At 39.5% G+C, this 25,918-nt stretch overlaps 1 protein-coding gene across 1 annotated transcript in view; it reads left to right on the top strand.

The window, feature by feature from the left end:
• LOC124132601 (transmembrane protein 26-like) overlaps positions 1-23,694 on the top strand; it is a 32,775-nt gene extending 9,081 nt beyond the window's left edge. Inside the window, exons 2-3 of the mRNA XM_046496587.2 lie at positions 21,171-21,297; positions 22,311-23,694. Of these exons, the coding sequence (XP_046352543.1) occupies positions 21,171-21,297; positions 22,311-23,246 (1,063 nt within the window). The 3' untranslated portion in view covers positions 23,247-23,694. The remainder of the gene's footprint in view (positions 1-21,170; positions 21,298-22,310) is intronic.
• The last annotated feature ends 2,224 nt before the right edge of the window (positions 23,695-25,918 follow it).

Here is a 25,918-nt window from a genome sequence, read left to right as displayed (position 1 = left end):
AGGCCTCATAAAGTTCAATACCAGTCAAACTGGCCTATTCACTTCCGCTGATTTACCCACCTTTTCTAGAAAGAAAAGAGACCAGTGAAACCGCTTCTTCTGTTTCATATGTTGATATGTGTATGCAGATTTAGGAGATTGTGTTCTCACACTTTTGGAATCTTCTATCACGACTGAATTTTGTTTTCCACCGCAGTCAGCGACACACACACACACACACACACACACACACACACACACACACACACACACACACACACACACACACACACACACACACACACACACACACACACACACACACACACACACATATCGGGAAAGGATGCATGTTATAATATCAAATATGTCAAACATGTGGTTAATAGCAAGAGCAACCATCTACTTCACCCTTGTCCCAACACAGCCCCCATTTCATATTAATCGTTTCCCACGTCAAGCCAGAAAACCGAGGGTTAAAGAGAACAGCGAACACTTATGTGCTACATCGTATAGGACTGGCATCCGGTATCTAATCCACGTACACGTATGACTAAGTGTAATAAACCCCCACCACCCGTGACACAATATATAATTATGTTAGTATCCGGGTTCTCGGTGTTACTCACATATCACACTGCATGTACAAGCATTGAGTCGTACCACGCAGTGATGACATGTGTATCCTGAGTCTTGTTTATTGTATTCATTGTCAGGCAACACACAGGTTTAACGATCACGATGCATCTTGAAAAGCAATCATGAATTATTCACTGCATGAACTGTATTTTTGTTGCATGCAACTGAGACTTGGATATTCTTAGCAATAATTTTACAACAGCAAAAGGCATATTCATCAATCTCGACTTTAGTTTTCAAACTAATCTTTTCAAATGATGTGAAGATCAACACCTGAAATCAGCTTAAGGGGTCAGGTATATGTGTCACCACCTTATTAATAGAACAAATAGTATTAATCAATGTGTGTCTACCTAGCCGGCGGTATGTATCGACGGTCTGTGAACAGAATGGATGGGATGAATATAATTATGTACTTTACATAAAACCGAAGAGCAACCGAAACTATTATACCGAGCTCTCAGTTGATTTTATCATATACTGTGGATGTAAAGAAACTATGGCCTCTCATTTGATCAAATCATTAACTAAGGAGTAACAGAAACTATTATACCGAGCTCTCAGTTGATTTTATCATATACTGTGGATGTAAAGAAACTATGGCCTCTCATTTGATCAAATCATTAACTGAGGAGTAACAGAAACTATTATACCGAGCTCTCAGTTGATTTTATCATATACTGTGGATGTAAAGAAACTATGGCCTCTCATTTGATCAAATCATTAACTGAGGAGTAACAGAAACTATTATACCGAGCTCTCAGTTGATTTTATCATATACTGTGGATGTAAAGAAACTATGGCCTCTCATTTGATCATATCATTAACTGAGGAGTAACAGAAACTATTATACCGAGCTCTCAGTTGATTTTATCATATACTGTGGATGTAAAGAAACTATGGCCTCTCATTTGATCAAATCATTAACTGAGGAGTAACAGAAACTATTATACCGAGCTCTCAGTTGATTTTATCATATACTGTGGATGTAAAGAAACTATGGCCTCTCATTTGATCATATCATTAACTGAGGAGTAACAGAAACTATTATACCGAGCTCTCAGTTGATTTTATCATATACTGTGGATGTAAAGAAACTATGGCCTCTCATTTGATCATATCATTAACTGAGGAGTAACAGAAACTATTATACCGAGCTCTCAGTTGATTTTATCATATACTGTGGATGTAAAGAAACTATGGCCTCTCATTTGATCAAATCATTAACTGAGGAGTAACAGAAACTATTATACGGAGCTCTCAGTTGATTTTATCATATACTGTGGATGTAAAGAAACTATGGCCTCTCATTTGATCAAATCATTAACTGAGGAGTAACAGAAACTATTATACCGAGCTCTCAGTTGATTTTATCATATACTGTGGATGTAAAGAAACTATGGCCTCTCATTTGATCATATCATTAACTGAGGAGTAACAGAAACTATTATACCGAGCTCTCAGTTGATTTTATCATATACTGTGGATGTAAAGAAACTATGGCCTCTCATTTGATCATATCATTAACTGAGGAGTAACAGAAACTATTATACCGAGCTCTCAGTTGATTTTATCAAAACCTGAGGTGCAATGGATCAAATGAATACAATTGTATAGTATTAATTTACATACAAACTTAGGAGCAAAAGAAACTATGGCTTCCCCTATATTTTATCATACACTGAGCAGCAACAGAAACTATACCTTTCAGTTAATTTTATCAGAAACAGAGGAACAAATGAATCTATACCACTCATTTGAATTTCTTTCACTCACCTTCATTGAATCAAATTAGTTTTACACAAAATTACCCAGCCACAAATTACTTTTTACAAACCGTTGTGGGAATGAGTGATGGTTAAATAGACATAAGTAAATTCATCAACATTTCTTTCATTCAAACTCTTTTATCACTCAGTTTATGTTTGCAATTGCTGTTATCGTGTTGTTTATTATGTACATGGATAAATTAGTGTTGGGATCTTTACTTGTTTACAATCAAGGGTTTTGTCACTTGTATAAAATGTGTTTATGTATAACATATTTATGTAATAAGAAGCGAAAAAATAATTTCATAGTTAACTAGTTATTTCACGATAGTTGTCAAAATAACAACGTACGAATTGTATTTTTTGTATTTTCGCCTTCAGATTCAGTACAAAAAGTTAGATATTATATCATGAACATAATATATAAAAAACTAAGCTCTCCTTTGTGCACGTACATAAAGGTATTTTAATGTAGACATGTTTACTGTTTTATACATTGACAATGTCTCTACCCTTTTGAAATACAAAATGGGTTCGTATAACATGTTTACATGTTAAATATCTCCTCGACATTTATTATTTGAATAGGTAAATATATATCATTTTGTCAGGAGAAATTACACAAATAACTAATAAACCTTTCAGTAATCAGACCCGGAGATACTGTGTGATATTACTTTTGTAGGCACGGCTTAGGCTATGCAAAATATGTTTACACGATTTACCCTAGATATCGTCATATTTCAAACGTCAATTGTATGTACACAAACTCTTCATAAAGTCATATTCAAGTAGGTATTGCCCCTCAAACGCTGGGTCTCCATTAGGTGCTGTAATTATCATAAATGGGTGGATTGTTTGTCGATCATGGCCATGCATTGACCATGTATTGTCCGTTAACCCCTTAAAGCCTAAGTCAGCCTCTTGAACAGATTCAACGTGGCATGGTGGAACTGGTTTGGGCGCCTCAGCGACTAATGGTATATTATCCACGAATTAACGATTGCTTTATTGTGGAACATGATTATTTGTGCTTTCGAGCAAGCCTGGTTGGTAAAACAAACAATTTAAGGATTTCTAACTGAGATAGAAAAACACGCTTTTTATAATGTGTTATCCTTGTCGATGTAACATATAGAGTTAATACTCGTTATGTTCAATATAAAGAACGGGTATCTCTAGTTTATGCATAAAAAGAAATATTATTTTCAATGTACCCCACTAACATGTAAGGTTCATTTCTCATGTTCCTCGCTCGAATTGCCGAACTGTTGGCATTACATTTGCAGCATATTTACCGCAATTTTGTGTCTCAAATTAGTTATGTAATGCGCCATTCTCCGGATATTTACGTATTATGAAATAGGTCTGGGGAATAACCCTAAGCTTGATTTCTGTCATATGCTTTGGAATGAAGTGGACAAATGCCTAACTGTGGTATTCTTACCGAGTAGGACCATAGCATGCATGCGTAAGATCAGGGAGCATAAACTAACATAGAGAGTACATCAACTCATGTCTCTCATGAATGTATCTTACCGCACACCTAATTATGTTACAGGTATACCTTATGCATGCATCTTCCACGATGTAACTAGCTTGGATTCATATGTGCTGGTGCAGCTTTCTTGGTCATATTACATCTGCTTCTTGAGAAAATAAGTTAGTACAAATATTTATAAGACACAAAGAGGTGCAGTTGCTTTGTGTACCGAACAAGGCAAGAGACTTGTCATAAATAGGTAATGGACGGGTTGTGATGTGATATGGTGAGATAAGGAATGAGTTGAAGTGTGACGTGTTGAAAAAAGTGACGAGTTAAGATGTGATGCGATAAGATTAGTGAGAAGTTGAGAAGTGATATGTTGAGAAATAACACGAGGTGAGTTTTGACATGCTGTGATGAAGTGCGACTTGAGGTGTGATATAGTGAGATGTGTGACAGAGTGAGGTGTGATGTAGTGAGATGTGTGACGAGTTGAGCAGTGATATTGTGAGATGTGTGACGACTTGAGGTGTGATATAGTGAGATGTGTGACAGGGTGAGGTGTGATGTAGTGAGATGTGTGATAAATTGAGGTGTGATATAGTGAGATGTGTGACATGTTGAGGTGTTATATAGTGAGATGTGTGACGAGCTGAGGTGTGATATACTGAGATGTGTGACGGCTTGAGGTATGATATAGTGAGATGTGTGACAGGGTGAGGTGTGATATAGTGAGATGAATGACGAGTTGAGGTGTGATATAGTGAGATCTGTGACATGTTGAAGTATGACGTAGTGAGATGTGTGATAAGTTGAGGTGAGATATAGTGAGATGTGTGACAGGGTGAGGTGTGATATAGTGAGATGTGTGACGATTTAAGGTGTGATATACTGAGATCTGTGACGAGTTGAGGTGTGATATACTAAGATGTGTGACGAGATGAGGGACGAGTTAGGGTGTGATGTGGTAAAATGAGGGATGGGTTGGATTAAGATGGAGAGATGAAGGACTATATAAGATGTGATAGAGGGCTGTAATGGACAAGGTGAGAGTGGCGTGACTACCACCTTGATCCCACATTCGTCATCACCGACTTTGAGACTGCCACCGAGAAACCTGCCAATGACGTATTCTAGAGTCGTCTGACTGGAAGCATGTTTCATTTCCGCCAAGCCATTTACAGAAGTCAACGATTTGGGGACTCCTCAACAATGACAGATGACGTTCGGATGCTCGCGGAGCAGTCTTAAGGATATACAGTCAACTTCGTTTGTAACGAACATGTTTATAACGAACTGACAGATATGACGAACTTATTGTTTTGGTCACGGATATTTTCTGTATAAATGCTGTACATATGTTTATAACGAAATGCGGTTATAACGAACTAAAATCAGTGTCTCCTTTGAGTTCGTTATAATCATAGTTTACTGTATACGATAACACATCGAATTATATCTTAATTTTTTCTGGGACAGACATATACCCTGAGACCCAGTCGCACCATATCCATCTCTCCGTCACTTAACACAGCATGTCTCAAGCTCACGGCTGTCATTTTAATAAGGGGCGGTCGGGTAGCCTAGTGGTTAAAGCGTTCGCTTGTCACGCCGGTGACCCGGGTTCAATTCCCGACATGGGAACAATGTGTGAAGCCCATTTCTGGTGTCCCCTGTCGTGATATTGCTGGAATATTACTAAAAGCGGCGTAAAACCATACTCGCTCACTCATTTTAATGAAGACTATTTATAGCGTCTTGTCTTTCGAATCGGGATCAAACCGAGGCTGTGATGTCGAACGGGTCCAGGGATGAAGGATACTCTGTACTGTAGATATAGTTATCTGCCCGCCTGTAGTGACATTGGAACTTGGTAAACTTTAAAATCCCCGATTTGTGACATATCCAGCAGGAAATAGTTTTGTTCGACAAGCCTATGCCTCACCCCTTGTTAGACCCCAAGACTTCGACGCTGTATGGGTGAATACCCTGGAAGAGGCTGAGGCTGAGTTTTGAAACAGGAACAACGTCACAGCGAAATCTTTACAAGCAAGTTAGTATTTGGAGGGGGACAATTTGGAGGGGGAAAAGATGATATGTAAGACCCTAGATGACCAACTTGACCAGAAGAGAGAGCTACTAGCTGAACTTAAGACCCCCACCCTATATGCAAATGATGTATCATACTTTGTGGGACTATGAATTTGTATGCCAATGTATGATTGGAATAGATATAGATATAGATATGGATATATAACTATAACTTATATTTATTGTACTGCAAATGTATACTTATTGCACAAAATGTGTACTGTAATCAATATTAATATGCATGTATCATGAAATAAAACATGCAATATATGAAAGTATAGCATTTTAACAAATTCAATTACACGCAATGTATTTATGTTTGTATGAAATAAAAGTAGGTTACAACTTCAATTGACTTCTTCTTGAAAACCAAGACAAACTTGATTTGCTCTCTGCCACCTCTATCGCTCAGCCAATCAGTACGCGTGACTGCTCTCATACTTGTTTAATAGTATTGGCGAAAAAGAAGACCCCGGCGACGATTCACGTAGGGGATTAGAAGTGATGAGGCGAGATTAGGTAGAGTCAATGGAAGAACTATTTCAGTTAGATGGTGATGGTGTCGTATGAAACAGTGATAGCTTGAGCTACAGTCGAGTGTACAACGCGACCTGAGATGCAGATATAAGATAGCACGAGTAGGCGGACTGGACGCGAATATGTCTCATCTCTCAAAGGCTACACCTGTCAGGGCATGCAAAAACTTGAATAATGTTAAGACTTAATGTCCACCTTGCACATTTTATAGTAAATACACAACTATTTATATTAAAGTTTACCAAGTTCCAATGTCACTACAGGCGGGCAGATAACTATATCTACAGTACAGAGTATCCTTCGTCCCTGGACCCGTTCGACATCACAGCCTCGGTTTGATCCCGATTCGAAAGACAAGACGCTATAAATAGTCTTCATTAAAATGAGTGAGCGAGTATGGTTTTACGCCGCTTTTAGTAATATTCCAGCAATATCACGGCAGGGGACACCAGAAATGGCTTCACACATTGTACCCTTGTCGGGAATTGAACCCGGGTCACCGGCGTGACAAGCGAACGCTTTAACCACTAGGCTACCCGACCGCCCCTCATTAAAATGACAGCCGTGAGCTTGAGACATGCTGTGTTAAGTGACGGAGAGATGGATATTGTCCGAATTGGTCCAGGGTATATGTCTGTCCCAGTAAAATTAAGATATAATTCGATGTGTTATCGTATACAGTAAACTATGGTTATAACGAACTCAAAGGGGACACTGATTTTAGTTCGTTATAACCGTAGTTCGTTATAAGCATATGTACAGCATATATACAGAAAATATCCGTGACCAAAAACATAAGTTGGTCATATCTGTCAGTTCGTTATAAACGTGTTCGTTACAAACGTGTTCGTTACAAACGTAGCTGACTGTATATCCCCAAGACTGCGCCGCGAGCACCTGAACGTCATCTGTCATTGTTGAGGAGGTATTAAACTGTTAGACTCATAGTAGAACATTAATGTTTGGGCAAGTAAACACGTAGTTACAAACAGCTCTGTCCCCGAACTTCAAAGCATCCTGAACCATATCCATCAACTATAGATTAAGCTCATGTCATAAAGAACATGAATGTGACAGTTGGAGTATGTCCCATGTTGGACGTTGGTGTGAAATGCCACGAGCTGGCGGATTTTTATCTATTGTTTAGACTCGGCAAACAGTGTTCTGGAACGTCGAGAGTGTACAATGTATCATACATGATCTCGTCTACTTTGTGTGCTCTGCAGGGATCTTTCTCCTTGGCACTGTTATATCTCGTGTGTTGTATATGTGGCAGGTGGCGCTGGGTGGTGGAGTTGGTCCGGGGTAAACACTCTGACGGTAACAGCTCTTAAAAGGGTTGGTATGTGAGTGAGTGAGTTAAACTTTAACGTCGCATCGGCATTATTCCAGCCAGAAAGCGACGAGAACAAGTTGATCTTTTAACAATTGAGCCATAAATACAAAGTTATATTGAAAAACAATTTTTCAAACATATTTCCTCATAACAATATCATTTACAACTGTTTAAAACACGGACTATAAGCCACCAGCAACCAAAGTTGGACCACCTCGCTTGTGGTCATAGGAACTTACGGTGCCTCAGCTTCCTGCAGAATACCCCAGCAGGATTAACGTCATCACTTAGCTACTGGTGGTTATTCACAATACAATCCAATATTTAATACATGCTGAGCAACGCGTTGGCTTAAGACACTGGGTGATGGTAGTTACATTGATTATGAAAGGAATTAGTGTCACACATGGGGACAATCATTTTACGGAACCTTCGATAATGTTTTTTTAATTCCGTACACCAACTGTGTCAACAGATCTGTAACCTTGCAGTCATGGACTGGTTGCATTGATCTCATTCCGGACACCAACTGTGTCAACAGATCTGTAACAAGGCTGTCATGAACTGGTTGCATTGATCAGAGCCAGGACACCAACTGTGTCAACAGATCTGTAACAAGGCTGTCATGAAGTGGTTGCATTGATCAGAGCCAGGACACTAACTGTGTCAACAGATCTGTAACAAGGCTGTCATGAACTGGTTGCATTGATCAGAGCCAGGACACCAACTGTGTCAACAGATCTGTAACAAGGCTGTCATGAACTGGCTGCATTGATCTGATTCCGGACACCAACTGTGTCAACAGATCTGTAACAAGGCTGTCATGAACTGGTTGCATTGATCAGAGCCAGGACACCAACTGTGTCAACAGATCTGTAACAAGGCTGTCATGAACTGGTTGCATTGATCAGAGCCAGGACACCAACTGTGTCAACAGATCTGTAACAAGGCTGTCATGAACTGGCTGCATTGATCTGATTCCGGACACCAACTGTGTCAACAGATCTGTAACAAGGTTGTCATGAACTGGTTGCATTGATCAGAGCTAGGACACTAACTGTGTCAACAGATCTGTAACAAGGCTGTCATGAACTGGTTGCATTGATCTGATTCTGGACACCAACTGTGTCAACAGATCTGTAACAAGGCTGTCATGAACTGGTTGCATTGATCAGAGCCAGGACTCCAACTGTGTCAACAGATCTGTAACAAGGCTGTCATAAACTGGTTGCATAGATCGGAGCCAGGACATCAACTGTGTCATCAGATCTGTAACATGGCTGTCATGAACTGGCTGCATTGATCGGAGCCAGGACACCAACTGTGTCATCAGATCTGTAACATGGCTGTCATGAACTGGTTGCATTGATCAGAGCCAGGAGAACTGGTTGCATTGATCTGATTCCGGACACCAACTGTGTCAACAGATCTGTAACAAGGCTGTCATGAACTGGTTGCATTGATCAGAGCTAGGACACTAACTGTGTCAACAGATCTGTAACAAGGCTGTCATGAACTGGTTGCATTGATCAGAGCCAGGACACGAACTGTGTCAACAGATCTGTAACATGGCTGTCATGAACTGGTTGCATTGATCAGAGCCAGGACACCAACTGTGTCAACAGATCTGTAACATTGCTGTCATGAACTGGTTGCATTGATCAGAGCCAGGACACCAACTGTGTCAACAGATCTGTAACAAGGCTGTCATAAACTGGTTGCATTGATCGGAGCCAGGACATCAACTGTGTCATCAGATCTGTAACATGGCTGTCACGAACTGGTTGCATTGATCGGAGCCAGGACACCAACTGTGTCATCAGATCTGTAACATGGCTGTCATGAACTGGTTGCACTGATCAGAGCCAGGAGAACTGGTTGCATTGATCTGATTCTGGACACCAACTGTGTCAACAGATCTGTAACAAGGCTGTCATGAACTGGTTGCATTGATCAGAGCCAGGACACCAACTGTGTCAACAGATCTGTAACAAGGCTGTCATGAAGTGGTTGCATTGATCAGAGCCAGGACACCAACTGTGTCAACAGATCTGTAACAAGGCTGTCATGAACTGGCTGCATTGATCTGATTCCGGACACAAACTGTGTCAACAGATCTGTAACATTGCTGTCATGAACTGGTTGCATTGATCAGAGCCAGGACACCAACTGTGTCAAAAGATCTGTAACATGGCTGTCATGAACTGGTTGCATTGATCAGAGCCAGGACACCAATTGTGTCCACAGATCTGTAACAAGGCTGTCATGAACTGGTTGCATTGATCAGAGCCAGGACACCAACTGTGTCAACAGATCTGTTACAAGGCTGTCATAAACTGGTTGCATTGATCGGAGCCAGGACATCAACTGTGTCATCAGATCTGTAACATGGCTGTCACGAACTGGTTGCATTGATCGGAGCCGGGACACCAACTGTGTCATCAGATCTGTAACATGGTTGTCATGACCTGGTTGCATTGATCAGAGCCAGGAGAACTGGTTGCATTGATCTGATTCCGGACACCAACTGTGACATCAGATCTGTAACATGGCTGTCATGAACTGGTTGCATTGATCGGAGCCAGGACACCAACTGTGTCAACAGATCTGTAACATGGCTGTCAGGTTAAAATGTATGAAAGACTATGATTTAATCATTTGTTTTAATAATCCCACGAAGGATACCCTTGAGACATTTAATATGTGGCATACTGTTATGGATGCTTCAAAAGACAAACACAAAATAGTGAGTGGGTTGTGTTTTATGCCGCTATAAACAGTAGGTCATTGACATCACGGTGTGTTTGCTGGAAGCTCGATATAAAATGCAGATGTTGTACGTTTACCGTTTCGGCGATATCTACGAGTAAAGGTATGCACATAAAATTTACAACAAACGCAAGAAAATAAACTGACAAATCACCAATAAATGTATCGCCTCCGGGTGTTCGTGAAACGGGCGGGACTGTGATACGTGTAGCATCAGCCGTAGAGCGAGGCTTAGAAAGCTTGACTAAGCCACTCCATGTCGACAATCAAAGTATAGATACATTCACAAAAGGGCATTTGGGTCATAAAATGCTGTTTCGTCAAGTACATAGGGTTTGTACATTAAAAGTTTATTTTCCTTTCATAATACGTACGCCATAACCAAGGCCTTTTAGCATACAGTAATAAATTAGATGGTGTGTATGCAATGTTATTTAAATTCAGTGGAGGATGAATATAACTTTTTATTAGTTTGTTCTTAAAATAATAACTTGAGAAAACACATTTCTAAAACCGTACTATTTTGTTTTCCAAATATAGATCAATTTGCCTTAATGAAATCAGTCCATACAGATATTGTCATATACTTATCAATATTTATTTATCATGATATCTCAGTTAGAAAGTAATCTGTATGAACAGCCTCGCGCACATACATTGTGATACATGTCCCATGGGCCTGTGGATTTGTACTTGTGAGAATAAAGGCCATCTACATGTCAGTATAATACATACGTGAGTGACGAACCTCAATTATTATTACACTCCACATACATGAACTATATTTTATTTCTTATAGTGTCTACGGTTTTGATGACATTGTTTCCCATTTCCATGTATTTACCTTGAGTAGCCAGTAATGTTTGCACTGAACCTTGAAGAATATAAAACCAAGGTCGGTGCGAGGTTTGATTGAAAGAGTCAAGTAGAGGTCTTGGTTTCTTCAGGGGTTATGACTTAAGAAAGGTTTTAATAAATCCACATTGTGCTATGAGTAATAAAATACAGTACCCTACCTAAGCAATTCAGTTAATCCGTAACCATCTTTATTGGTTATTGTATACGCTATGACTGTTGCTCCATGGCCTTGTGTCTAGACGTTGTAAGTGGTGTCCTTTGTCAACCTGCGAGACTGTCTCTTTGTCATAAAGTTATCAGTATATGTTTGTTTTATCTTCATCATAAATCCGGAGCTAACGGAAACAAACACGTATTCCATATAACTTCAGTAAAACTTGGTGGACTGCCACTTCGCTCGATCGTAGTCCCACTTTAAGGGAAATGCGTTGAACAAGATAACTGGAGATCGGGATGTGTCCTTTTTAACCTTAAAGGTTATATGTGTTAGAGTAGTATGATTTGATTATACAAATAAGTCCGTGGTGACCATATTCAGGTGTATAACATGCTAGATTACACATGGGAAACTTATTCCTGTATCAGCAACCTGTGAAATGTAAACTTGACACATCCACCTTGATGTCATTGTATATATCTCAGCAGTCATCTGAGACATGAAACAGCTGTGTGTAGAAGCAGAAGAGGGATTTATATGTTGAACCCACAACGACGACAAGGAGGATGTTGCTGAGCGTGTAATCGGTCGGCGCAGTCGTGGTTTTAATGGTTGTAGTTGTAAACGACATCATTATGCTCCAAGTATGAGGATGTTTAGATGTAGCAATGGCGAATTGCTAAACACATGTTATTCCCTGGGGACGTTTTTCTTATTTTATTAACAGGGGTCGGGGAAAGAGAGAGAGAGAGGGGGGGGGGGGGGGGGGGGGGGGGGGGGATCAAGCAATGTCTTTTTATTTGCCTGGAATTGACAAATGCATGTTGTACACATTTGGAACCAATTGTGCCATTATAATCAGGTTTCATTCTTGTAAAATGTAAAACAAATATTGACATATGTATTTCATAAACTGTAAAAATTTCAATTGTTTTGTCGTCATTAAGTGAACGAAGGTTTCAGTTTTTGTGTGAACTTCCCCTTAATAATGTTTATTCTTTAATATGAGAATAACTAATACATTTATAAAAGTAACAATATCAGTTAACTTGGCCCGTTCATTAATGAAATAACATCATGTATTTACGGGAAAGCCAAGGAATTGGGGTGAGCGGGAACTGTTACCGTATTCCAGCAGTATGACGGCGAGAAAAACCAGAAGCAGATTTAGAATTGTAAATGTGGGGAACTGAACGCGTGTCCTCGACGTGGAAAACGAATAATTTATCTATAAGCCTACCTCGCCTCCGTCGCAGTGGCAGAAATAAGAGCGCTGGTTATTACGTGTCACACTTTTTGCATGACGAGCATACAAGTGTTTTGTATGAGCACGAGTTCTGTGTGTACAGTCAGTCAAGCTACAAGCATACAATAAATACAATGCGATGAATGTAAATTATATACAAATACATCATGGTCATATCAATGTCAGTAAATATGAAGCCCTTAGCGTCTGAACTCGAAACCACTCATTTCATACAGTGACACATTCTCGCACACAGTCTGTGAATCCTACCTTTTACTTAGATCAGAAGTCTAATGTTAACCCTTGAATTTTGACCCAGAATAATACCTTTGAAAAGCGTCAACCATGACGCATTCCAGCGACGTGATCTGCCTTCACGGTTATTTCGAAACATCAGTTGAAGATGAATACCTCGTGTTATCCTTCTTTAAATATCCCATCGAGATATAGAACAGAAGTTCCGTGGTCTACTGGCTCGTAAAAAGAGTCTTTATCGTCACCTTAACTAGATTCCTGTTATCCAGGCCAGGTCTCCAGACTCCCTTCAGGCCGTTGGCCTGTTCGACTACTTGCGATAACCATCCAGTGTTAAACCTCTAGCTGCCATTGAAAAGATACAAAAGATTGCGGGGTAGACTCAAGGTAAAGTTTATGAACCGTCCAAAATATAATATGATCTACGCCGAAGGCGTTGACATCCTTGACATATGAAGCTATATGTGATTTATATTGGTCACAAGATATGTTAGCACATGCGTGTTAATATATGTTTATTTCGTAAATGGAAATTAAAAAATATATGGCTTGGCGAAGTAACTGGTTTTTTAGAAACACATATATTTGCATCGTCATCATGGCATTGCTGGTCGGTCGGGTAGCCTAGTGTTTAAAGCGTTCGCTCGTCACGCCGAAGACCCGGGTTCGATTCCCGACAAGGGTACAATGTGTGAAGCCAATTTCTGGTGACCCCCGCCGTGACATTGTTGGAATATTGCTAAAACGGCGTAAAACCATACTCACTCACGGCATTGCATTCAACAGAAACTTGATCTGACTGAAATATTCATCCTAGTTAAGTGTCAATGAAATATGGTGGACATATGTTGTTATATTTATATAATATATGTGAGAAGGACTTTGCTCAACGGCACACGGACGTGGAGGAACCAGTCTCGTTAGGCGCTGTCGCGTTAGTATGTGACGCTGTTAGTATATTACTATGTGGCGGGACAGGCTTATTTTTGCAGCTAATCCTTTGCAAACTGTTTTCACAACATGTATAGGCACTTCACGCCCAGAGATGGGCATATCCCGCTTGCTCAAGTAAAACTGTACACATAAACTCTTACTTTTGTTAAACCCACTGTGTTAGATAAGCAATGAATAATCATTCATCGGTTAATCCTTTGATCACGGTGTTTTTCAACTCAACGGATACATTTAATACATTCACCACAGACACGTGACGATCCGGGGTAGAATAGGTCTTCAGCAACACATGCTTGTTGTAGGAGGCGACTAACGGGATCGGGTTGTCAGGCTCGCTGACATGGTTGATGCATGTCATCGTATCCCAATTGCGTGGATCGATGCTCATAATGTTAATCACTGGATTGTCTCTATTCAGACTCGATTATTTACAGACCGCCGTCATATAGCGGGAATATTGCTGAGTCCGGCGTTAAACAACAAACAAACAAACAAATCATTCACCACATGAGATCCACTCTCAAATTGAATACTTTTTAAACGAGTAATGACAAAATGGGAATCACCAATTGCAATATATGTATATTCTGAACACCATCATCCGAACAAACACCCATCAGAGGCAGGGACAAACTTTGGGCATGGCACGACAAATGTCAATTGGGGAAGAGAATTTATGGATGTCAACTTTTTTATGACAAAGAACACAATGTTTCGGAGTATGTACTTACACATACTACAATGGATTAAAAGAGAAGAGTAACTCAAATGTTTATGTTTAATATTATAGGTCTATTGACATAGGTCTATTGACATCACAGATAAATGTAAATAACAAGGTAAGAAATACAGAAACCAGATCCAAATCGGCCATCTCAGCATGCACACAAAGAGAAATTGTTTTCACTGCAAGGGTATTTTTTATGTCAAGCCATAACCATCCGATCAGCTTCTCCGTTTTTTTGTCTGTTTGTTTGTGTTGAGTGAGTTTGATTTAACACCGCTTTTAACAGTATTCGAGTTATATCACGACGTGTCAGGTAGTGAGGGGTGAAAGCCCAAAGTGAAGCAGGTCTCAGACGTTTACAACTTGACTTTGTTGAAGCCCACGTGCACGGCTTTGCTTATGTTGAATCAAGTAATTAACATGCGCCCTTTGTAATATTGAAATCTGCATAGATCAAGGGTAACCAAGCAGTATACAGAAATGCGCAGATATCTTCCCTGAAATTTTATTTACGCGGCCCTTACAAACGGTAGCCCATTATCTTGTTACGCTCAGTTGAGTTAGCCAGCAAATCTACTCACGGTTGGTGAGCCCTAACGCACACTCAGACAGCGAGGTGGAAGCCAGAGCATAGGTCTCATCACTTTAGGCTTTCCTCCCCATCAAACTGACACGCCATGATGTAACTGCAATAATGAATAAGCTCACTGCACGACAAGGTGTTCATTTTCTGTGAAGGTCCAGACCCTGAAAGTTGTAGACAGTGTAACCAGTGTAACTATTACATTGATACAAGATAGACACAATTTTATGGATAACAACTTCTTTAATACTGTGACATGGTACAGAATATATATAGTAGGTGGAGGATATATATATTCTGTACAATGTCCCTCATTCAGTCTTGCTTGACAACGGTATAAGGGTCTATACCGAAACGTCGCTGTTCACAGTATTAAAGAAGTTGTTATCCATAAAATTGTGTCTATCTTGTCATCCGTCAACTTCTAAGCAATGCCTATCAAACAATACATTGATATATATCTTGAGAGTTGTGTTCACAGATAAAGACAGAGGGGTTAGTGACATATCGTGAGCAGCCTCCTATCAAGTGGGATCACATTTTAAAATCACTATGGATACTGTCAAAGCATTCATAAAAAAATAGGTCAAAAGAAAAGAGGAATCTGTTGAATGTCTTTCAGAGTGGGTTATTTCAGAGCGTTACGTTACGCACAAACTGAAAAAGCGGAACCAGAATGGGAATAAACCCATTCTGTCCGAGCCAGCTGACATCCAGATCCGGATATGAAAAGTTTGTAGTTGTTCCCACTGACAAGACCTCAAATAACATAACATATATATGTAAGCATCCCTACATAAATTGTTTGATCAAAGAACTTGCAATTGGTATAAAATGACATATCACATGATGCCACATATAAGGCCAGTATGTTAATTGAGGAAGATCTCTACCAAAACCATGCATCAACTTTTGACTTGTCTCTAAAACCTGAAGACATATCCATTCCTTTTTTGTACGGGATTCCCTAGTTTCATACAAATCCGTACAATGAGAGATGTATTGCAGCAAATGTATCATTAACCATATTCTTTAAACCAAACAAGGTAGGACTTTCGTTATATTCACAGAAAGTATTTGAGACAAGTGGAATTAATACCATGTATATTCTCAAGAAACCAAAAGAGCCAAGCTCAATTAGATCAAAACATTTTGAGTTTTCAAATCTGTACACCACTATCCCACATGGCAAACTTAAGGAAAGACCTCATTCATGTTGCAAAATGTGGCGTTCATAAATACAGTTACATCTCTTTCTTCAGAGATTCAGGGCAATTTGTCAAAAATGAAAACAAATGCCATCTGAAGTTTACTGAAAAAAATATTGTGTAATCGTGGACTTCCTCATTGATAACGTCTATTTAAAGTTTGGGGGGTAAGACATTTAGGCAAGAAGTAGGCATCCCCATGGGTACCAATTGTGCTCCCTCTTGGCTGATCTGTGTCTTCATGCATATGAATCGGAATTTCTGATCGGTTCGGCAAAGTCAGAACAAGGTAATTGGTTCAGGAAATGTAACTAAAGCTTCAGGTTTATCGATGATCTGATATCGTTCAATAACCATCAAATAGGAAATTCCCTTCTACTGATTTACCTCGTTGAACTAGAAATAAAGTAGACCAGTGTGACCAACTCATCTGTTTCATATTTAGATCTATTCATTACGATTCAAAGTGACAAAACACTCTCCACAAGGCTGTATGACAAGAATCAACTTTCCCTTCACGTCGAGCAATATTCTTGCCGCTCCTGCCCTTGAAGTGGAAAACATTTCCAAATTATGTCCGATGCAATTACCTATTGTGACTTGAACCATTTATTATATACTTACGAGTGAACGACTGAGTTTTCCGAAGTTGAGAAAAGGGATATTTTCATTGCAGTGAAGATAACAATTGATATTTGGCGGAATTATTGTCATACAAGAGTGACCTCCCCTCAAGTTGTCTCCCTTTATCGTTAGTGTCTAGCCCGTACACAAACTGTTGCCTTCTTTGTTACGTTAGTTCCACATTGTCAAGGCAAAATAATGACAGATGGTCATTTATGGAGTTAATATCATTTCAGGCTGGTTGTTATCCTCTTGAAAATGTTTCGCTATAAACTGTAAATTTTCTGACTTAACACGTCAATCGAGACTCTTCGTTTCGCAAAGAGACATTTTTGTCACTTGAGCAGTGTGTCGTCTTTCGCCTCCAACCGCGGTTTGGTAGTTTTCATGTATATTTTTTGTTAAAGCTGATTTTGTATATAAGCATATCTATATGTATGATACAGAATATTCGTGCCCCTAGATATATTTTGTCACTTTTGTTAATATTTCAAGATTTTGCGAACTCGAAACAACTATTAAAGTCGCAAATACAACGGGTGGTGAACCGTCCCTTTATGTTAGGTAGGTAGAATTTACGTTTCAAGGTTTTACATTTGTGAGGAAATAATAAAATTTCCAACACAAAACTACTATCCTCTATATCTTCCCGTGTTTTTATTATATTTTACACTTGTCTTTACATGTGTTTGTGACGGGGGTCACTAGCTCATCTTTTCGCACATGGCATCATCATTTTTTATAGTGATTCATAAACACATATAGTCGGAATCGTAAATCGACTCTGACAGAGATTTCTTATGAATATGAAAAGGGTTTTGTCGCTTTTTATTTAATTGACTTGAGGAAACAGTGACTATCATTTGGCCCGAGTTTAACCCTCTTTATCTATCGAGTTATAGTTTGCCAATGTTAAGTACAGTCGCACGGCAAAGACTGTAACCTCGATCACGCCTTTGGTTGAGGCCATTCTTTATGTAATGTAGATTCGCCCTCGTTTCATCAAGACGTGAGTTATACGCTACTTGTCCAAGTGGAAGTCGTATGGATGTTTGCGACGACAATATGACGGTTTATTTATGGGGAAATGTGATACTTATTGGAATAGGAGTTACTGACCCTCTGGGCTCGTCACGTCGGCAATTCAGAGACATCCACAATAAATCATGTCCGGCGCGTTGGACTATCTGTATGACCTATATCTCCGGTTCCAGAGCACGTTCTATGATCAGTCGTATAAAACGCGTCTTTGTCTTGGCGTTGTTGCAACGTTGCAAAGGGAATGTTCAATTAATTGATGTGATTGTCGATTGTTGATACTTGTACTGTATATCTTTGTCGTAACTCACGTTTTGCATGCAAAAAGTGAAAGGGACATATATATTAAGGTCATGATAATATGAACTAGGATGCCATTGAGAAGAATATTAAAATATAGGTTGGGATAGGTGTAGGTAGACCTTTATTTTATAATTTAATGTAAAGTTAAAAATGAACGGTTGGACGGATGGTTTGTTGTTTCACGCCGCACTCAGCAATTTTCCAGCTATGTGACGGCGGTCTGTAAATAATCGAGTCTGGACCAGACAATCCAGTGATTAATATCATGAGCATCGATCCACGCAATTGGGATTGATGACATGCATCAACCAAGTCAGCGAGCCTGACCACCCGATCCCGTTAGTCGCCTCTTACGACAAGCATAGTCGCATTTTACGTCAAGCATTGGTTGCTGAAGATCTATTCTACCCCGGATATTCACGGGTCATGATCTGTGTTAGCAAATATAAATGTGACCTTTTTCATGTGTTTTCTCCTTGGGCATATGTGTGACTCTTTTCTCTGTGTGAGGTTTTCCCATGTGACTTTCTTTCCAATCCATATAAGCAGGCTGCTGTTTGTAAAGGACGGAATTGAAATATAATGAAATATAACACACCAACGCTAGAGAATAATCAGTCTGGACTATCTGTTGAAACAGATTCCGCTGGGCGTAAAAGGCAAAATACTGGAGAAAAATATATGAATGAATCACTGAAAATCTGTGGTGACATCGGCCTGTAAACAAACGAGTTACGTATAAAGCGTTGACGTAGTGGAGTTTAATTCAAACGATATGCCTTAGAAATTAAATTAATTTTGTAGTGGAAATATATCTTTATATGACTATGGACATTATCAAATTTGATCGTTGATACTTTGCAGTTTCATTCAAAGTGATTTGTTCTCTCTTTGTCGATAAATGATGTTTCCTTGTTCTTTGATAACCATCTTTCATTCATTGACTAAATCAACTTAAACCTGTGGACTCAAACACTCTGGAGAAAGCTATGCTCCCTACTGAATGTTCCATTATGAACAACACATTCCTTATACAATACAATGTTCTTTGTGTCATTCGTTAGTATGCAAGAATTTGTAATTGTTAATACCATAATAAATCAACGTTAATGGAGATTAAGGATAATGTTTTTAATGCAAAGCTATGTTACCTGTAAATTGGAGAGCGCTAGTTTCACGAGCAGCGTTGGGTATCATATGTTAGATCATCCGCCGATAACGAGAAAAGTATGTGTGTGATGGTCGAGGGTCGCCGTAAGATGTATTTATTATATACTTCAGTGTGAAGACTGAGGGAGTTGAGAAAACTGATATTTTCATTGCAGTGAACATAACACTTGATATTCACTGCAGTGAACATAACACTTTTACGGAACTATTGTCATACAAGAGTTACCTCCCCTTAAATTGTCTCCATTTATAAGTGTCTTGCCCGGACACAAACTGTTGACGTCCTTTTTACGTTTGTTCCACATTGTCAAGGCAAAATAATGACAGATGGTCATTTATGGAGTTAATATCACTTCTTGCCGTTTGTTATTCTCTCGAAAATGTTTCTTTATAAATTTCTCATTCAACTCGTCAATCGTGATTCAAGGTTCGTTTCGCAGAGCGCCTTTTTTTGTTACTTGACCAGCGTGTATTCTTTCGCTTCCAACAGCGGTCTCCTAGTTTTCAAGAAAATGTTTTGTTGAAGTTTATTTTGTATATAATCATATCGAAATGTATGATAAAGAATTATCGTGACCCTAAATACTTTTGGATAATTTTGTATTTATTTTTTAAGATTTCGCAAACACGAAACTACTTTTAAAGTCGCAAAAACAACAGGTGGTGAACCATCCCTGTGTGTTACGTACGTAGGGAGAATTTACGTTTCAAGGTTTTACATTTGTAATGAAATAATTTAATTTTCCGGTAGACAACTACACAAAAAGTATATAATAAATAGGATATTTCATGTTTCGTGAAAATATCTCCTTTTCCCCAGTCACTCGATGAGAGAAACTTGATATTTCACTCGACACATATTTCCTTCGACACATGAACTATCCTCTACTTATTTCACAGTCATGGTGCGGGACTAATAATATCAGTCGTGGTGCAGAAATGTACTTTGAAGTGTCGAATAGGTCCATGGTAACCTTTGCTTTGCGAAATTCTGGTCGCCCCGATTATGTTTTAGTGGTTTGTTAGCATCACACCGGTGCTCGTGGGTTTCACGGAAATGGTAAACGTCTGAGACCAACATCACTTCGGACTCCCACATTAGTTATATAAACTGACACACTGTGATGTAACTGGAATATTGTTCAACGCGGCGCTAAAACCCAACTCACTTACTCACTCACTCACTCACTCACTCACTCACTCACCAAGACTTGGTGGATTGTGTGTCATCGTACCCCGAAGGCGTGAAACATTTACAAAAATATCAATCGCTGGAGTGTCTGGCCAAAATTAGATTATCTTAGGCCACAGTAATATGGTTGGAATTCACACGAAACAACTGTGGCATTAACCACAATTCACAGAAGCACGCAAGTCTTACTAATTCACTGATGGCAGTCAGCACCAGATGTGTTTGTAATCCTCCACCCTACTGTTTTAGGCTCTGTCCGTGTTTCCTCTTCTTCCTGATGAGCACGATGCCAGCTATTTGGCTCCTGGAGATCAGTCGCCAAGGAACGTTCGCCACCACCAACATCACCGCCGTCACCGACATCGCCATTGCAGGGGTCAGTTCACTTGCTTGTGCACATTCCGATACGCCATTATTGCTGGATACCGGCCCAACCGAGCTTAACAATAAAACGTTTTGGCACAGCCTTGTCACAACATTTTGTAACATCTTTTAAAACATATCTGATCAACTTGACTGAACAAGTCTACCAACGTTACAACTGTCAGTTCACGAAGTTAAACTTTTCAAAAATACACCCTGAAATGACAAACCGTCAGTGTTGCACCCAACTGTGAAATATGTTTAGGTTATTGAATGAAAAATAGAGGATAACATAAATTTTGATATCAGATATTATTGTTAGCGTAGAATTAAGATGGCGGCCATACATATATGCCAGGGCCGGTTATGGGTGCAACGTAATCACCTTTTTCAAGTTGATACTCCTTCATCAAGTATGTATCAGCACAATACAGATGCGATAGTGAGGGTGTTGCGCCGGTGAGACGGCTGGCCAACTTTCGGTGAAAGGAAAGCTCGAATTGAAACAGGGCGTGTACAATTTATCCAATAATCTTTATAAATACGAATCTGGTTTTGAACCCACGATCTGTAGATCCAAATATGGGACTCAAATCTGAATGGCGGATGCCAATAACAATAACATCGTGTGACAATATTATATATATATATCCACGCCGAAATGACATACAAATAGGCATAACATAACTGTAAGAGAAATACCACCAGCGCAGGTGTGACTAACACAACCGTGTCAAGAATTTCGTCCCTTGCCCGTAACAGGATCCGATGATCGAGGGTTCTAAACACGGATTCTTCCCTAATCGTCAGCACAATACCCGTGCTTGTGTATTTAACTAAGTTGGTAAACGTCAACAACTTGCATTAAGCCCCCTTTACGTCAAGCAGTCAAGACGTGGTACCACTGAAATACTCTTCAAAACGGGTTCCTTACTGTATTTGACAATTCGTAGTTTTTATATACTTCAATGCACTTTACAACTGTCAGTGAGTATCCATATTACAAGTTTCTTTTTATCCTTCAAGGTCCGAGTCCCGATTCGATTAACTCCTGACACCTGGGTCTTGATTATTGAGGAGAGCCTGCTGTATCTGATGATCCTGGGTCGATGGCTCCTTCCCCGGGGTGAAGTCAGTCGGGAGCAACTCTCCCAGCTTCTCTTCAGCTTCCTCGCCATCGCCTCGGATATCATGGAGTTGTTCTCTCTGTTTGATGAAGACGTCGTGAGAGGCAGCATCGTCATCACCTACGTGCTCCTGTCCGTGTGGACGTGGAGCATCCTTCAGTTTACCTTAGTCTTGACCATCTACAACCGGCCACGAAGAGCCAGAGTCGTCGAGAAAACAACGTCAATTCTGATAGAACATAAAGAGGGAGTGAAGTTGGAGATAATCGCCATCTTCATCAGCATGCTCATGCAGGACGGTCCATTCCTCTGCCTGCGATTGTTCTGTATGCTTCAGTTTCAGCTATTCACGTATAGCGTGGTGTTCTTCACTGCCAAGAACTTCCTTGTGATCCTGCTGTTGGTGTACAGATTAAGTATACTGTGTTCTGAGAACTATTGCAAAGGGGGAAAGAAAGGTGATAAGTTGGATGAGCATGATGAGTTGGAGATGAAGAACGGGAAGCATCCCCTGAATCACACAACGTTTGTTGCCGTCAATGAAGGTTATCATGGAGACAAGAATAATGGTGGAGCTGTGAGACAAAGGTCAAGGCCAACGTCTGAAGGAGCGAGCAGTATTGATAGTCTGAATACTCTAGGATTTCGAGTGAGTCATCAGGGAGAAACGGATGTCGACAAAGAGAGATTGAGTCTTCGGGTTAGCAGTGGAGAATCAGTTTCAATCAGATCGGAAGGAGAGGAAGTTGACCGTTTCCCGGAACCAATGCAGCAATCATCCGGAGAGGAAACAATTCTTAAAAAGGCAGATTCGCTGGAATCCTGTCATTTGTGACATTAGAATGTCAGGCATACATTTATCATTTTGGTCAAATCATTCTAACACCAATCGAAGCGGTTTTCATTTTCAAACAGCATTGTTGGAAATCTTCGAGAAGAGAGCTGAAAAACGATTGAATCTGTTATGTTCGAAGTGAAATTCGCGACGATGTTTTTTTTCGTTGAACTTAACAAACAGGTGAAGATTTGAAACGGATGCGGCCGGATAGAGAGACAGGTGAAAACGCTCTTCTCGTTCATCTCCCGACAATGAAGAAACAAGGCGACCTGGTACCCATTCCTAGTTTTGTTCCAGACGCTGCTCTGGAACCTTGTTGGAACATAAGACGTTATCTCTTTTAACAGATCATTGCTGCATCAACTTAGATAGTTAACGTCAATGTTGAGTGACCTGATCCAATTTGGTCCCACCTTCGCCATCCCCAATGACCGTTTCGTGTATTTAATATAATAACACGTCCCATTTTAATTCTGGAAACCCAAAAGTCCAGAAACTCTACGCTCTTTGCCCAGTCTCGGTTAAAGGTATTTACAAAATTAAACATGCCGTTTTCATGGGAACATACCAAGGAAGAAAAAATGAAAAAAAAATTGTTTAAAAACTCAATATTTAGACTATGTCGCCCATGGGCCTGCCCATGGGCGAAGTGTGGCCCATGGGCCTGCCCATGGGCGAAGTCTGGCCCATGGGTAGGCCCATGGGCAGGCCCATGGGCGAGAATATGTTCCTTTACTTAAAACTCATGTTTTTGATTCGCAAATACATTTAATGTATTCATTCAAGTATCATGACACAATATTTAACTCATTTTAACTTAATTCAACGATTTTATAGCGATATTGAAATATTTCGCCCATGGGCGAGAAAAAGGTTTGGCCAATGGGCGAGAATATGTTCCTGTACTTAAAACTCATGATTTTGTTTCGCAAATACATTAAATGTATTTATTGAAGTATCATGACACAAAATTTAACTCATTTTAACTTAATTCAACGATTTTATAGCGATATTGAAATATTTCGCCCATGGGCGAGAAAAAGGTTTGGCCCATGGGTAGGCCCATGGGCAGGCCCATGGGCGAGAATATGTTCCTTTACTTAAAACTCATGTTTTTGTTTCGCAAATACATTTAATGTATTCATTTAAGTATCATGACACAAAATTTAACTCTTTTTAACTTAATTCAACGATTTTATAGCGATATTGAAATATTTCGCCCATGGGCGAGAAAAAGGGTTTGGCCCATGGGCGAGTATATGTTCCTGTACTTAGAACTCATGATTTTGTTTCGCAAATACATTAAATGTATTTATTGAAGTATCATGACACACAATTTAACTCATTTTAACTTAATTCAACGATTTTATAACGATATTGAAATATTTCGCCCATGGGCGACAAAAGGGTTTGGCCCATGGGCGAGAATATTTTCCTTTACTTAAAACTTATGTTTTTGTTTCGTAAATACATGCAGGAGTTCTAACTATTTTCATGGCACATAATGTAACACAATTTTACTCAATTCAGCTATTTTACAGATTTATTGAAATATTTCGCCCATGGGCGAGAAAAGGTTTTGCCTTCGAAATCCTTGATTATTATATCATGCCAGAGTTCTGAAATTCAGTGACAATGCTGTTGAACAGTAGAATCTGATTGACGTATTTTGCAGAACCTGTTTGACACTATGGGTTCCAGGACCACTAACACTCTGAGCTGAAAAAGTTTGGTCCTAACCGCACCCAACATCTTTAATGAACCCGGCCTTATCTCTCAAAACGTTTTGGCAGTTTATCATACGAATTCATGTGCGTGTACAACATTAAATTTTAGTTAGTTTCTACTCATTTCCCAGTTTATGACCCGTTGATACATCACACTGGGCAATTACGTGACAGGTACGCGTGCGCGTATTTTAATGGAAAGAAACTATTCGTCTTTTATTGCATAACGTTTGGCTGAATATCTTACATTCTAACGAAATCTCGAAATAATTATTTAATTACAAGCAGTGTCGAACTGACCAGTAGGAATTATGTTTCAATGCGATTGAGGAAAACGTGAGTGAATATTGTGACACTAAAGCAACTTTTAACTGCATTGTCACTTTTGGTATGAAAATGGTAATAGTTAAGAAAAACGTAACAGCCTTCTTATGATAATTCTCATATTCTCATTAGTACGTTGTGTCTAATTACAGTGTCGGCCTTATTTACAGGTGATTCTACAATACTTGTTGTCGGTCAATTACAATCTGCCACACCACGCGTGAATAAACAGTTATGCAGGTGTTGCTGTGGGCAAATACCTAGCCTGTACATGTATATTTTTGTGGATACATGTATTACATATTTTCGTTGATATGTGGATATATTAAACACCAAGACACAAAAAGTTTATGAAAGATGAATTTGTGCCTTGATATATATATTCAACGCGAACGAAGCTTGTATTTTCTCCGCGATCCTGATGTGTATCATCGTTTAATTGGTCATTCATTAAAAGTATGTTGTGAGGCGATATCAAAGGAGCCGCTCAATATACGCAGTGTCGTCCGTTTCGCGTGAACTACCACCCTACCCTGTCAGTAAGAGTTATGTAATCGGTACACAAATATATTTGGTGCGATGTCAGTGTGGAAGGAGTTTGAATTACGTCCGCCAGTG

The sequence above is a fragment of the Haliotis rufescens genome, unplaced genomic scaffold (genome assembly GCF_023055435.1).
Source record: "Haliotis rufescens isolate VD_foot unplaced genomic scaffold, xgHalRufe1.0.p SCAF_11, whole genome shotgun sequence".
Taxonomy (NCBI): Eukaryota; Metazoa; Mollusca; class Gastropoda; order Lepetellida; family Haliotidae; genus Haliotis; species Haliotis rufescens.
This window is presented reverse-complemented; position numbering and strand designations above follow the sequence as displayed.